This window comes from Dryobates pubescens, chromosome 1, assembly GCF_014839835.1.
Source record: "Dryobates pubescens isolate bDryPub1 chromosome 1, bDryPub1.pri, whole genome shotgun sequence".
Classification (NCBI taxonomy): domain Eukaryota; kingdom Metazoa; phylum Chordata; class Aves; order Piciformes; family Picidae; genus Dryobates; species Dryobates pubescens.
The window spans coordinates 50,161,207-50,177,315 of record NC_071612.1 but is presented as its reverse complement, the minus strand read 5'-3'; the positions used below and the strand labels follow the sequence as shown (position 1 = coordinate 50,177,315).

The following is a 16,109-nucleotide window of genomic DNA, read 5'->3' as shown; positions in this document are numbered from 1 at the left end:
GTTAAAAATATGTTAATGAGGGTCCACCATCCCCTCTAAGTTGACTCTAATGCAGAAAGCCATGCCACAACTGAGAGCACTGCAGTTATTTTTTAATTCTTGGAAAGCACAGCCATGCATCTTCATTTCTGTTCTACATTTTCACAAGGCTATAGAAAACTTCAGAAAATACTTGAACTTTCTTGAAGAAAAACATTCAGTGACTACTGCAGTTAAAGCATTAATAATTTATCAACAACAAAAAAAAACATCATTCTACACGGTAACTACAGATTTAGGATAAAACAAAATATAAAAAGTTCCATGTTTGGGGAAAATTTTGAGGATGCTACGAAAGCAGCCTTATTACTTTCAAAAGGCAACTTGAAAACAAATAGATCCTTTCTCAACTTAAATAACACATTATTTAGAGCAACATCTGAACATGTTTCTTTATACAAAATTAACCAAAGATGAGACCCTTCCAGATGCTGACTGAAGAATGGACGGGCAACAAGCCCACAAGTTATGTGCTACAATATGCTTTCAGTTCTTTGTTTTTTCCCAAAAACCTGTTTTCCTTAGTTAATTTTTCTAGAAATTATACCAGAAAAAAGAGGTCAAGGGACATAAAATAGGATGGGAGTAAAGACAATGCAGCCTTTAACATGTATGGTTAAAGCAATAGAAATAATATGGCTAGTATAAGTGAATGATAGAAAGATGTATACAAGATCACCAAAAACTGTAAAAATAGAGAGGATGGGTCAGCATGGAGAGTCTCAATTATACTGTAAAACTCATTTGAGCTCTATGACTATTTGCTTTGGAAGGAAAAAAAAAAAAATAGTAGTCAGTGACATACACCTTATTACACTTTTTAAAACAATATTTGACTGTAGTTATTGCACATTTTACAGTTTATTTGGCAATCTCTTCCAACTCAATATGAAAATTCACTTACAATGAATTTCCTAACATGTATGCAAAATCATCATGAACTCGCACAACAGAATGGCACGGAACGGGCTTTTGCTCTTAAGTAACAGTTAAGCTTACAAAAACTCATTATGCATATCTAAAGTGAAATTTATACAACAGGCAAGGACCTAGGAATGCAAATGGCACTGTAGAGGGCAAATTGCCCTTTGAGAGTTTGATAAAAATCACTAGAACTGTTTGCTAAGCACAACATATGCATCTAAGTAATATCAACAAAAGAAATTATTCTTGTAATTCCTACCAGGTACAATACATATACTTATTTTTCAAAACCAGACTAATAAAACATTTCATCTTGAAAGGAAGTGAACTGGCTCAATTCGTATTAAATTTGGAGGCAATTAAAACTGCACTGAAAATTAAACTATTGAAAGCTGTCATATAAACAAAACCAAATTGTTAACACAAAATGTAATTATTCAACTCATGAGGAAAAGCCTCTGTAATTAACAGATACAACCAAACATCTACACACTTAGAGACACACTGAATATGCAAGGAACTGGAGAATAAGTCAAAGAATAAGAATAAAGCAGGAGAAATGGAAACTTACAACTGCATTGGATCAAAAGAGTATTTTACAAACACTAAAGCTCTAATCCTGAAAATGTATATGCTTGTGGCTTACACACCGTGCAAATTTCAGACCAATTAATTAAATGAGACTAAACATGCACAAAGTTATTTATGTCCGTGCCTTTATGGTTTTAAGAGATTTGGGGGCTTAAATAAGAGACAACAAGAAACAGTTTTTCAAGTCTTTTTGCTTATTTTGCTTATAAGCTGAAACCAATACCAAGCAAACATAATAATAATAGAGCTTTTCTCAATTTAAGTATCATAGAAAATATTTTGTAGAATAAGTTTTAATTATCAGTTATTTTCATTTAAAAAAAAAAAAAGTCAGATAAAATGACCAAATTTTCTCCCTGATGATGGGCAGACTATGTAGCTCACTGAAATCCATGTATAAAGGGCTCTTGAGGCCAACATCAGTAAAGGTTAATTTGACATTTAAATTCTGGATACCAAAAAGAAATGACATTTAATCCAAGAATTTGGCCTACTTTAATGCAGCATGGTCATTTTCAGGCAGCAATTGTTACCACATAAGCCAACGAGCACTTCACTAACTGTATACTAAGCTATTGGTACAGTCACTTAATATCAACAGGAAACCAGAATGTAGTTTCTTTCACAATTTCAAATAATGACTGGAACATTAAGAAATTACACATGACATTCACAGCCATAAGAAACATGCTTTTGAACTCTGAACCAAGATGCAAGCTGCACAGAGGTTCACATACTGATGGAGGCAAATTCACAGTATTTTAAAAGAAAATTTCCCCACAGGACAACACTTCATTAAAGATAGCTGCAAGCTTACCAATTTTGATTATTTTATTTCCAGTAGTTTTCCTGGTTTTGTGAATCATAAATACAGACAGCTTACCGTATGATAGCCTCTAGGTAGAGGTGGCTTCCCCACAGGATAAGGGTCAACAGTATCAATAATGGTTTGTCGCTCTCCTTTTTGGTTGATTTTCCTAAATCTTCTCCGAGATTGCCTATGAGAAGCTTGACGCTGAAAATACTCCTCATTTTCATCCATGTAATCAACCTACAATAGATGCAAGGAAGTGTCATCTCCCCCAAGAAATAACAATGTTTCTGCTTCTCAAAAAAATAGCAGTTAGCTTTGAATTTCCTGCCTTTTCAGCACCAAGACTGTTCACCCTACTAATAGAAACCTTATTTGAGATATACCAGAAAAAAAGAAATAAGAAAAACAGAAGAAAAGAAGAAAGACATTTCTACAAAAAACCCAACCAACCAAAAAAAAAATAAATCCACAAACACTCTAAGTTTCAGTAATGGATATATATGGGGATTCAGTTAACTCCTCCTAAACAATTCCATTCCCCAGAAATAAAAAGCATCTCTGAAGACAGAGAATGAGCCACCTTGCAAGTTTCCTCCATATTTCTCAACATCAAAAAGAATTATTAGACAAAATACTCCTAAAAATTTGCATCATCTCTGTGTCAGAAGTGTTACAGACTACTATGTTTATGTCACTAAATACGACTCCCATTGCAATAAACAAGAGGATGAGCAGAGTTCCTGGTTCAACAGGAAGAGCTGGTAACACCCTGTGTCACCGCCATGTATTTCACAGTCATACTCGCATCCTACACCTCTCTCACTTCTTCCTCCAAGGGATACCCCTTGACAGAAAGTTACTGTGCTAAACAAACTCTGGCAAAGGGATTTCTTCTGTTCAGGGTACGATTATTATTTTGAACATCTGGATTTAAGTGTTTAGATTTCCTAAAATTCTAGAGGTTGTTTTTTCTTGGACTAAGTTGACACATGTAGGAGTACCTGACCCAACATTGTCCATCAATCTAAACTCCTGTTCTGTTCTCTCTCCCTCCCTCTGCCTATCTTTGTATCAGTGTTCCTTATAACTTATCAAGGAATGCACAGGAGAAAGATCCACAGAGCTGTCAACTAAACTGTCAACTAAACCTCTAGAGAATAAATCTGGGACAATAAACTATTTCCTGAACTTATGGTCAGATAAGCGTCAACTGGTCAGACAAATGGGGAGGCAGAACAAGCTGGTTTTAGGGAGCTGCCCTTTACAAAGTTACAGAGAGTTTTAGTTAGAGATTGCAAAAAAAAAGCAACTGGCATTTCTCATGTATGCCTTCTGCATCTGCTACATTATATTAGCTTCATAAGAAGATTTTCTTAAAGTTGGAAGAGGAAGATGTATCTTGAAACACCTGACAGAAAAAGCTACCACTACACTAATTTTTGTCTGTTTGCAGTGAAATCCCAAACACCTTAAACCCCACAAATTCATGCCTGCATTTTCAGGAAGGCAAGTTAAAAAGCTACCATTTTTACCACTCAGCTTTCCACAAGTAACCTAATCTCTTCTACAAGCCTAAAGCTATACCACAATTTCCTGAGCTTGTGCAAGTTTTACAGGAACTGGCACTTTTTAAGAAAAGTAGGTTTAGTGTCACAGATGATAGTTCAAGTACAGGCTATGTATACGTGTCTTAGTTGTCATGTCTGTATTATGAACTGGTCACTATTTGAGTAACAAGGAGGGGTTGGGGAGGGGAGTATTTAGCCCATCAATTGTGCATTTGTTCATAAGATGCACCCTGAAGGGGCAACTGAAAACTTTTGAGCTTGTGAGGTCTCAGACAATCCCCTTCTGCCCCTGTACTACAGCAGATACTGCTAATGAAATAAGCTTCAGCCAGGTAAGTCACTAGAACTTCAAAATATTTGAACTGCTTCTTAAAACCTCAGATAGCTGAGAAGAAGCTCAACAAAATAATAATTACTTAAAAGCTAACCTGAAGTTAATACTTCAAAGCATCTATGCTTACCTATGCAGTTAAAAAAAAAAAAAAAAAAAAAAACACAAGCCCCAAACCACAACATAACAAAAAATAAACTTTAAAAAAAAACAATCTCAAACTGTTCCACTACTCTGCTAATACAAGAACACTTCAGTTTTACAAGAAATCTGCAAAAGGAAACATAACAACATTATAAAAGATGCCTTTATCAAAGTACGTACACAAAGAATAGCAAGAAAACAATGTATGACAACTTAGATTTATAAGATGACTATGTAGAAAACACAAAACTCCAAGTTTTAGTGGAAGTTCGAAATGTTTCCAAGATGGTTTGTAACATTTGAAAGCAACTGAGTGAAAAATACTCTTACCACAATCATTTCAGACGGCTCTAAAACAATGCACTCACAGCCACGCCTGAAGCTTCCTGCTGAACGCTTGCCAAAACTGAAGGACAAAAATACTTTGATCAGAACAAAAATCAGACCTACAAAATAATCCCTAAGCATCTTCAGATATTAAAAAAATGTACATACCTCTGCACAAGTCAAGCTTCATGCATGTGTCCTTTGACAACTAACTGATACCCAAGGATACCAAGAGCTGCAGATTTTGTCTTTGCATAGTATTGTATTTACATGTCACTTTTTAGACACTAAATAAGTCTGTGAACACTAAAACAAGTGTCAATCAAGTCCTGTCTACTGAAGATGCATGGTTGATTCTGAACTACATTAGAGTTTCATCTAGTATCTTCTGACATTACAGTATTAAGTTACTTAAGCTATCTGCATTTCTATAAAGAAATCTAACCAGCATACCAAGGAAAGAATGAAAAGGCTGATCAACTTTAATGAGCACTTTTTTCACTTAAAATAAATTAATTAAACACAAATGCTGAAAGTGAGAGTATTCCCAAATTGAATAGATGAGGGCAAAACACTGTTCTGCCCTTCCCGACACATTCCCACCTTAGTGCAATAACTAATCACAATACTATTGTGCTTCCTGTATGATAAAATAGAAACCTATTTTAGTTCCAGCTTCTGAAGTGCTTTGTCTGTATGAAATGAATGCGTCTGCAGGCTTAACTGCAAATCCTCAAAATTGCAACAGTAAAGGTGGAGTACAGAGAACCAGTACATAATTCAGTGAAATTCAAGACCTTTGTGGTTAGATCCTTAATCATATGCTGTTAGAGTGGAAGAAGAGACAATCAGCTAAAGTTTGTTTCTGAGGTGCATGCATCCCACTCAGGGTGGCTAAACGCAGATCTTCACTGTCAGAAGAGGATAGGACAGGTGGAAACATGGCTGGAAGTTCAGGATCCCTCTTGTCGCCTGATGTAACAAACCTGCCCTAATATTTGATAAGAGCTGAAGTAACTATTTAACCCTTATTCAACTTGGCACTGTGCAACAAGCATGAGAAGCTTTCCCGTCTGAAGTTCACAATGCAACATTTAAATAAGTTTACAAAAAACAAACTAGACTCAGTAAAATTGCAAAACCTGAATTTTGACACATCTTGTGATGCACGGTCACGGTGACACGCTTAAGCTACGATGTTTATGGTAAGCAACTTTTTAAAGTTTTCTTTTGTAACAAGCAGACTGAAGAAGTCCATACACTACTTGGAACAGTACATCTGGAGAGTTTGTAGTATCTATTCCCCGTCCAGTCAGGCAATTTGTAGAAATGAACAATTTAACTTGCCATCCCAAAGGCTAATCTCCTGACAACACCACATTTATAGCTCAAAAAGAAAGCAGTCAGATATTGAAATGCCAGCTGTGCTTATTCATCAAAATAATCGCATTTAATGGTACATGGGACTTCTACAATACAAAAAATTTTCCGGAATACTAAACATCTTGAAAAGAAACATTAAAAAAAAACAGTCGCTTGACAAAATGCATGTTTTCCTAGAGACAAACACACACTTCCTCCTACAGTCCAGCAACAAGACAGAGTGCTTTATTCTACAATGTCATCTTGAATTTTACACTACTCTTAAAAGATACCAGAAAATGAAGCTATCATCTTGATTCATTAGATCGTTGCAAAAGTGTCAAACTTATTTTCTTGGTCATTAACCTGATCCACATACACACATTTGATTTTCCTTAAAATAAAGGGGAACCCAAGAGGAGAGAAAGGATCAGGTAAATCAACCCATTGATCGAAAAGCAACGATGCAAAAATGAGGAAGTCATCTTACTTGATATACTCATTGAACGCAAATACAGAAATATTCCTATTTTAGGTATTACAGAGTGAATTTGCAGTCTGAAGTGCCTTGTGATCTTTGGCCATGGATAATATATATTTTTCCCTTCTCTTTGCATCCACCGATTTTGATCTAGAAGACACTGTTGCTGTATTTTTCCCCCAATCCATTTTCCAGCCTTGCAGCAAAGTTTCAACAGAAAATGCACATGCACTTTTTCACTCCACATCTCTTCCTCCAGTGCTGTCTGTTAAGTGTCAGTTTTGAACTTGTGCCTGGTGTTGATCACTGCTTACATCCAAAAGTTTCAAGCTTTAGCAAACACAGTAAAAAGAAAAGGCTGTGTCTTGGATGTGCTTTTCAATTAATGAAGTAAGTTATGTGGAATTTACCTTTCAGCACAAGGGAACAGGTAGTCAACATATTAAGACAGAAGACATGCATTAAATTACTGTACAGAAAATTCTTGATTTCTGCTCAGAGTTACACACTGGTTCTCACAGCAAGTAACTCCACTGTTGCTGTACTACTCAGATACCTATGACAGCACAATCTTTATTGTGGCAGACAGTGAAACACAAAATCATAGAATGGTAGTGGTTGGAAGGGATCTCTGATGATCATCTAGTCCAAACCCTCTACTAGAAGAGAGTCATCTAAAGAAAATCACAACCTCTTGGGCAGCCTGGTCCTGTGCTCTGCCACCCTGAGTGAAATTTTTTTTCTGTATGTTTGTGTGGAATCTCTTGTGTTCAGTTTTGGGCACCTCAGTAGAAGAGAGATACAGAGGTGCTGTAGCCAGTGCAGAAGAGGCCAACATAGCTGGTAAAGGGCCTGGAGAATAGGTCTTATGAAGAGCAACTGAAGGAGCTGAGGCCATTTAGTTTGAAAAAGAGGAGGCTGAGGGGAGACCTCATTGCTCTCTACAACTACCTGGTGCTGGTCTCTCCTCACAGGTCATTAGTGATAGAACAAGAGCTGTGACTGGGTAGGTTTAGACTGAACATTAGTAAAACAATTTTCACAGCAAGAGTGGCAGGCATTGGAATGGGCTGCCCAGTGAGGTAGTTGAGGTCATTTGGATGTGGTGCTTGGGGGTTTGGTTTAGGGGTGAACTTTGTAGAGTAGGGTTATTGGTTGGACTTGGAAATCCCAAGGGTGTTTTCCAACCTGAACATATCTGTGAGTCTGTGTCTGTGTCCATTGCCCCTTGGCCTGTCACTGAACACCACTGAGAAGAGTCTGGCTCCATTCTCCTCATGTTTGTCCTTTAGATAGTTCAAGCATTAATGAGATCCCCTCTCAGTCTCCTCCAGGTTAAACAGTCTCAGCTCTCAGCCTTTCCTCATAAGGCAGATGTTCCAGTCCCTTAATCATCTCAATGGCTCTCCACTGGACTCTCTCCAGTAGTTTTTTGTCCTTCTAGAACTGAGTCCACAATTCGACAGTATTCCAGATGAGGTCTCACCATGGCAGAGTAGAGGGGGAGAAGAATGTCCCTTGACATGTTGGCCAGTCTGCTTGATGCACCCCAGGATACCATTGGCCTCCTCAGTCACAAAGGCACATTGTTGACTCATGGTCAGACTCCCAGGTCTTTTTTCCCAGAGCTGTTCTCTATCAGACCAGCCCTCTACCTGTACTGATACATGAGATTGTTCTTGTACTAGATGCAGTACTCTACACATTTGCTAGATGCTGGCCTTCCTAAATTTTGATGCTAGGCTTCCTAAAGAGTTTGACTACCCAATTTTATCACAAAATACAGCCAGCATAAGCGCTGGCTAGCTAATGTAAAATGTAAAGAGTCTTTATTGGCAGGTTTCAATGGACTAGGGATTTGACAAATTTATTCCTTCTCTTACGGAGAAGTGAAATAAACCTGTGGATGAGACTTCACTGTGGAGCTTAAGGTTAAGTCACATTTTTGTTTTAAAATATAGTAGAGAACACACAGCTACATATTTGATTATATTACATAATTCCTTTATAGTTACAGTCAAAATTGTGTTAATATATAAATATAAAATCTTCTCTAAGTCTTATTAATTTCAAACCTTAAAAACAGCTCATTTCCAACTATTAAGTCAGTAATATGTCTGACAGAACCTCAGCTTTGCAAGTATTTTCTCTAAAGTGGTGATGTAGACAAGAGAATTTCACAAAGGAAGCTAAGGCAGTTTAAAGTTACCTTTATAGTGGTGGCTGTCAATATGGGATTTAGAGGTTGCAACTAGTTTTGACAGCCTAACAGTTGCCTGGTTAGGATATTGCTGCCTCTCCCAAATTCCCCAAAGAACCTTTTTTGCAGCAGCAGCTTTTCCAACACTTTATTTCCCTGCTACTACAAACTCTGGTTTCAGGTTTCTTGAGTATTAAACTTCACAGATGTTCTCCTCAGTACCTGTCCTAAAGGCAATATCACTTCTGGAGTCCTTCTCTATCACAATTACATTTATTCCCCACCATGCTACTGGATGGATGATGTGCATATAAATCTTCTTAAAAAACAAACAAACAAACAAAAAACCAAAACAACACACTAAAGGATATATTTAAAAAACAAAAACAAGAGCATTTTGCAGGTATCTACATTAAAGTAGTAGTTTTCAAATTGAATGATAAAAAGCCATCCTAACTCTCCAAACGTTATATATTCTCCCCCAGCTCCCTAACTACACAGTATCCTGAAGCAATTGATATAAACAATTTCCTCACTATTCAAAATCATTATATCCAAATAAATTCATTAGTACAAAGAAAACAAACCAACCAACCTACCCAAAAAAATCCATTTTTGCTCACTATGTGTATTAAAAGCAGGCATTGAAATCCAAGTCATTCACAACACCATTTCCATTCCAATGCATTCCACAATTGAGTTTATACTGGCTGTATATGACAGTTCTCCATAAGTGTATCTTATTACACATCTCATAATACGTTATATTCCAAACACACGCCATTGACTGAAGAACAAATACATAACAGTTTACAACATGATAGTTAATGTAAGACAAGTTTAAAGTGAAAGCTGAGTTGCCATGTTTCCCAAGTTCACATTTTCAACTTTGAATAAAAACCTGTCTGCATTTATAAAACTACAATTAGTGGAAATATGCCAGTAGCTAATAAACAGCAAAACGAGCTTAATTTAAGATTGTCACCTGTATTTATTTCTCCTCAAATTTATTACATTTACTAATAAAATGACACAACTAACTACCTCAGTTACATGAAACAGTTGATGATACACAAGCAACACATTAATTCTTACAAGCACTTACACATCGAGACAGCCAAAAACTTTCAGATACTGAGGATAATTCATTTTATCCTTTCTATTATCACCATGGTACTGGAGGATAATGCAGTTTTCTCCAGACATGACCCATCCTTTTCCCCACGTCCCCAGCCATATGCGTAAACACACATACAGATGCTCTTTTCAAAGCTTGCAGGAAAGGCAGCAGCTACTGAAGAGGGAACATATCCCTATCAGCATTCAGCTTTGTCCCCTTGCCCTGGGCCTCCACATTCCTGTGGTCACATTGGCCAGCTCCCAAATGAAAAGTTATTTCTCAGCACTAGAATATAAACGTGTTCATCAAAAGTGATACAGAACCTACAAAAAACTCCACTGCTGACAAACATCAAAACCAGCTTTTAAGTAAGAAGCCCTTTTCTTCCTTCCTCTTAAAGACAGAAGACCACTCAAAGAAAAACAAATTCCACTAGTGACAGATGTTTTTTCCAAAAGGACATATAAAAATTTAGGTTTTCCCCTATAATGTTATCTTAACTTTTATTTCTTTCTGTACTCAGCATCTTACATTAGCTTGAAGCAATAATTAACTCACAAATTAATTATAATAATTGGTAAAACCAAATCTAAGTCTCACAAAGAAATCTCCACAAAGTGTGGTCATCTATACAGTACACATTCTCCAGCTTTTTTTTAAGTGTAAAACACTGTCATGGTTTTATATATTTCTAAATGCAAACTTTCTAATGAAGCTGCTGGTTGAAAATTAAGACTATTTAATTGTCCTAATTTGGACACCAGGAAAAATTTCTTCAGTGAAAGGGCTGTCAGGCACTGGAATGGGCTGCTCAGGGAAGTGGTTGAATTATCAGCCCTAGTGGAATTTAAAAGATGTGTAGACCTGGTGCATAAGAATGTGGTTTAGCATTGGACGTGGTACTGTTAGGGTAATGGTTGGACTGATCTAAGTTCTTTTCCGACCTAAACAATTCTATAATTCTAATTGACGTTTCCTCTAAGTCAAAAGGCATATTTTGTTTAGGAAAAAAGGAATACAAGTAGCATATTTTCTTATTTATTTCTCAAGGAAATAAATTCCATGCAAATTCATGATAAAAACTGATCTTAAATTACATAACCCAAATCTTTCCAAACTCACATTGCTTCAGTTGAGCATCTACACTTAGGAAAATCATAGAAAACTACCAACCAGAAATACAGAAAGATACTGTTAAGCACATTTGGAATTTGAAGTTATGTAAACCAAAGGGTCTTCATCTCCTTTTATGTAGCACCCAGCCTGCAAACATCGTTACCGCCATTACTGTTTACATTACAGTGCTCCCTTATCTTCCCTCTAACCACCACTTCTCAAGCTCTGAGCACAGGGGAGCCACTATTTCTCTGGGCAGTCCTGCCTGCATGGTGCTGCATGTGCTTCCTCATGCCAGCACCATGACCTCAGCCATGACCAGCAGCTGCTTTCCATCACTGCATCAATTATTCTGATGACACAGAAGCAAAAAGGAGCAGAATGCTCTTTGACAAAGCCAAATCTTGAAAAAAAATCTAACTTGCAACAATGCCAAAATGCCTTAAATGTCATTCTACAGCAAACCAATCACACTGAATTCCTGAATTAAATATTACAGAACAGTATGCAGTAGATGTGAAAGTGGAATTTGTTTATTTATTTTTAATTTAAAAAAAAAAAGGTAGGGGGCAAGGGGACAGATTATTTTATCTACCACTTGGGGGCATAGTAAGGGATTTAGTCAAGTTCCTTCTTCTGTAACTTTTAATTAAAAACTACCAGGTTTTATTTTCTTACATCCAGATTAAAATTAAAACTATACACCCCCTTAATGTCTTATTTTAACCAAGTTCAGTTGAGCTGGGTTTCACATGAATCTGATGCGAACTGCAGACTGTTTCTCCAACCAGCTCGCCCTTTCCAAGAATGGAGAAATGGGTTACAATTTAGAAGTGCGGATACATGTACAAGGCATCCCTAGGGGAACTCTTTAGTGTTCTGATGAAAACTAGATTTGGCATGGCCATTTTCTGAACCCTCAAAAAAACCTCAAACAAAACAACAAAAAAACAGAGCCCCCTCATGCATGCAGATCAGCTCCAACATGAACAGCCCACCAGTGGAGAGGATGCAAGGAGAGAAGGTACCAACAGGCTTCCCCATGCTTAAAGCTGAACACTAAACTATGAAAGTAAAGGTTTGTCAGCTGAAGGACAGATCTTTATCAGAAAATTTGATCTGTACAATAAGGTGACTTCTCCAGTTCTCACTTGAATTAGTACCTGCTCTCTAGCCAAAGGGAAAAAAAAAAAAAAGGCTGCTTTTGACTTGCATTAAATTTTATTTTTAGATTTTAAATAATGTGGCAGTCATGAGCATATCGACATCATCAGTAAATACGTACTTGCTTTTAGCTCAATTCACAATGTTATATTTTTGATTTTTGTTGGTTTTGTGGGGTTGTTTTTGGTTTTTTCAGCATGAACAAGTAACTGGTTTACATTTGAAAGGAAAACTGCTATGCTGGCAACTGGATATGAATTGAAGAGGCATTTGTGGACCTGTCACTGTTTGCAAATCCTGATGACACGAGCTCACTACATGCCATGGATCAGGATGATTAGACTTATCCAGCGTCATATGATAGCTTAGATGTTTACAGTCTCAGATACAACAGCTCATGTGTCAGTGAAGGGACTCACTTGGAACATCACAGCTAAGCACATGCCACACAGCAACACTTTTTTGGGTTTTCATTTTATTTTGAGGATGAGTGGGGGAGGTGGTGGGTGGGAAAGAAGCATGGGGTTTCTCAAGAGGGGAAAAAAAAAAAGCTTGGAACATCACTGCAGCTCCTAGCTTGAGGAGCTGCCTGTGGGGGAGAAAAGAAATCATGGTGTCAAGGACAATAATTCAGGGACTGCAGTAGGAGGCTGTAAAGGCAGGAAGAATCTAGCAAGTCAGATAAAAAATGCTTGACAACTAGTGCGAGTCTGTCTGAAGGACACTAAAATTTAGGAGAAGCACATTTATATTAATGCCTTAATTCCTGCTAAAAAATTGTGAAACCATTTCATCTCCAGCTGAAAGCTTTAGTAAACTACTTCAGTTGAGTTACCATCCTTACAGATGGCAGACTACAGCATTTTATCTGCGTAACGCACATAGGGATTTCTTATGCAAATACAATTCAGATCAGAGGTTGCATTAATCTGGTAATTTATAGCTGACTACTGAAAACCCTTCAGAAGAAGTTCCTGAAACCCCACAGTGAATAATTTGCAATTAGCTAAATTCTGGGGGTTTACTCTCAGAGAAAGTTCCCTCAGTCAATCCCTAAAAACATGTCTGACAGACTTCACACCTTCTTCTGTTAGTACAGACTACTGTTATGAATTTAAAAATTTTACCTAGTTACAAGGGTGGGTATGGCAGAAAAAAAAAAATTAGTTGAGTAGAATTCCAAGTTTGTGGGTTTTCACTTTTTACAATGTTATCTTACAACTAAAGTTAAGCAGAAAAAAGGTTGAAAACCTCAATCTGAAAGAGTTCCATAAGGAATAGCAATTTGTTTTGTAAAGGTAGATACTCAGGGACTTTATAGCAGCCAGTGATTGTGAATAATCTTCAGACTAGAAGACCACCTTGGGCTTTTTATGACCCTTGCATGTGAACTACACAAGAGAAATGTTTATGAAATTTCCTGTGGAATTCAAGATCTGTATTTATACACTATAGAGAGAATACATACATATAGGGAGAAAATACATATGGAGAGAAAACTGGAATGTAATAGTAGTGGTGACAAAATTTAGCTGTGCTGTTGAAGTGCTGCAACAAGCTGACAGAAAAGATCTTTCTTTGGAAAAAAGTTATCCTTATTTAATTTTTAAATTAGAAGTTCTCTTATCTTTAGAAAACATTCAAAGATGGAAGTTTTTCCCTAACCTACTTTTTCTCATTCCCCCCCTGCCATGTATTTTAATAAATGGTCTGAATAAAATGAGCTTTGCTTATGCTTCCTCTTAATGACATCTATGCTGGCATGGAGATTATTGTGACATCACAAGATCTACATAATGGTCTCAAAGAATGAGAAGCAATAGAAAAACATTACTTAAGAAACAAGATATTGCCTGAGCACAGTTTGGTTTATTAACATGAAATTCATTAAAACAAACCTCATACAAAGCCTTTAGATACTAGATCTTAAATAAAGACTGTTTTCTATTACCTTGAAAAATGTATTATGAACTTAGAAGTCGCCTATAGATTTTCATAATGTATTGAAAATCATCATATTTCAAAAAAATAATAATTTGACATGTCATGTAGATTTTTATCAGTAAAACAAGACCATACATTTTCCACCACCCAGCTTATTCAATACAACCAATTCATTCACATCGAGGGCTTAACACATGACCTCAATCACTAGTTTGCAAAAATCTTACTAACACAATGCAGATATATTCAAGATACCTTTGCAAAAAGTGCTCTACAACAGTAAATTAATAAGCAAACTGAATGACATGAAAGCAACAAGTGCTCATCCAATTACCAAAAATAGGTCTTTGTTTCTTTTACTGAACATAGGATGCTGATTTAGATCCTGTTCTCATACATTTACTCCTGCAGGATCTATTTTTCAGAAATAGTCAGGCTCAGAAGTTATTCAGGTCATTTGACACTTTATGCTTCATTGTTACCTTCACATCTCATTACAAACTTGGAAGAATGCCTGGTAGCCTTAGTCCCACTACACTAGACTTCTATTTTTATTTTCAAAAGATGTCAGCATAATAGATTAAGTCTCTAACATTTTATCAGTTGTGCAGGAACAAAATTCCAGTAGCATTGAAATCATTGTTTTGATAGGAACAATGCCAGGCTGGTACCCCTAACTCATCATTTAGGAACCATGTCCTCTTCCATTCCTCAACACCTCAGATACTGGCAGCACACTTGGAGGATGACCAGTTTTAAAGCCCAATGAACACTTAGATTTTTTCAGCAGAACAGGAGATGGGTGGCATAAAGCAAATACCAAACTCATTTACCTGTAAACATAATTTTAAGTATTCGTATTTTAAAAACCCATACACTAATTTCTGGCAACAGAATGGCCACTACAAGACACCATGCTCTGCATCCTGAACTTTGCTGTAATGGCAGGTGACATGACCAGACACAGGCCCATTAATTTATGGCTCAGCTAATTCAGCTACAGCTGGAGTGTCAGATTCACAGACCTCAAAATTTGCCTTGAATCCACACTCTGGTAGCCAGCCCTCAGAGAGCTGACTTCAGGGACAGAACCACGGCAGCTTCAGCTCTTTAAGCACCTCACAAGGGAGAAGGCATCAGCAAGCTCCAGGCTTCATTGAAAACACTGGCCACAATACACCAATAGGAGAGGAACAGATTCAAGGTGGATAGCTAGATAACATTCCCTCCCACCAGCAAGATTTATTTTCTTCAGGAATCTGAGTCTCAAAAAGTAATCACAGCTGCATCCATTTTCATATTCTGATTTTAGCATGTCTTAGACATGACAGAAATTAGGAAGTATGTTTCAGGATACAGGAAAATGCGTAAATGCATGTATACAGCTGAGAGCTCTGCTCTAGTACAATTTATACTCATGTGCATTACATATCAAGAATGAACAAACACACACCCCACACACAAAAAGAACACATACCAAACCACCACAAACACAACTTCCAGAATTGCTAACAAATTTTCTGAGAGAAATTATTTACATTTACAGGACACACTCACTTAAGGACAAATCATTTCTGCATAAACTGAGTCTTGTTATTGTTTTAAACACATTCAACACCAGTCCACAATTTCTTCAATGGTTTCCGTTCCATTTTTTAAGTTGTTTTTGTATAGGAAAGACCGGAGGACGAAATTACCAATATTTTAATAGATACATCCCTTTTAATTTTGAAGAGCGAAAAAACAGACATTCTCTCAAGTTTTAAAATTAATCTTTCATTTAAAGAAGTTTAAATAATTACATATAAAGGCATTGTACTTTTCTGCTCGAAATCTGTAACAAAATTTTAAAGGCACGGCCTAAAACTACCACTATTGTGAACTTTCCAAAGGGAGAGCAGCTCTCCATCACCATATGAAGTTGGGGGTGGGCTAAAGGGAAAAGACAGAGGGTGGAGCAGAACTGGTTGAGTGTGGCAGCAAG

The 16,109-nt window shown here is 36.9% G+C and overlaps 1 protein-coding gene across 2 annotated transcripts in view; it reads right to left on the bottom strand.

Moving 5' to 3' along the window:
* RAPGEF2 (Rap guanine nucleotide exchange factor 2) overlaps positions 1-16,109 on the bottom strand; it is a 168,545-nt gene that overhangs the window by 79,707 nt on the left and 72,729 nt on the right. For both annotated transcript variants that reach the window (XM_054165731.1, XM_054165732.1), the window contains exons 5-6: positions 4,742-4,817; positions 2,438-2,605 (exon numbers count right to left, since the gene is read on the bottom strand). In XM_054165731.1, the coding sequence (XP_054021706.1) occupies positions 2,438-2,605; positions 4,742-4,817 (244 nt within the window). The remainder of the gene's footprint in view (positions 1-2,437; positions 2,606-4,741; positions 4,818-16,109) is intronic.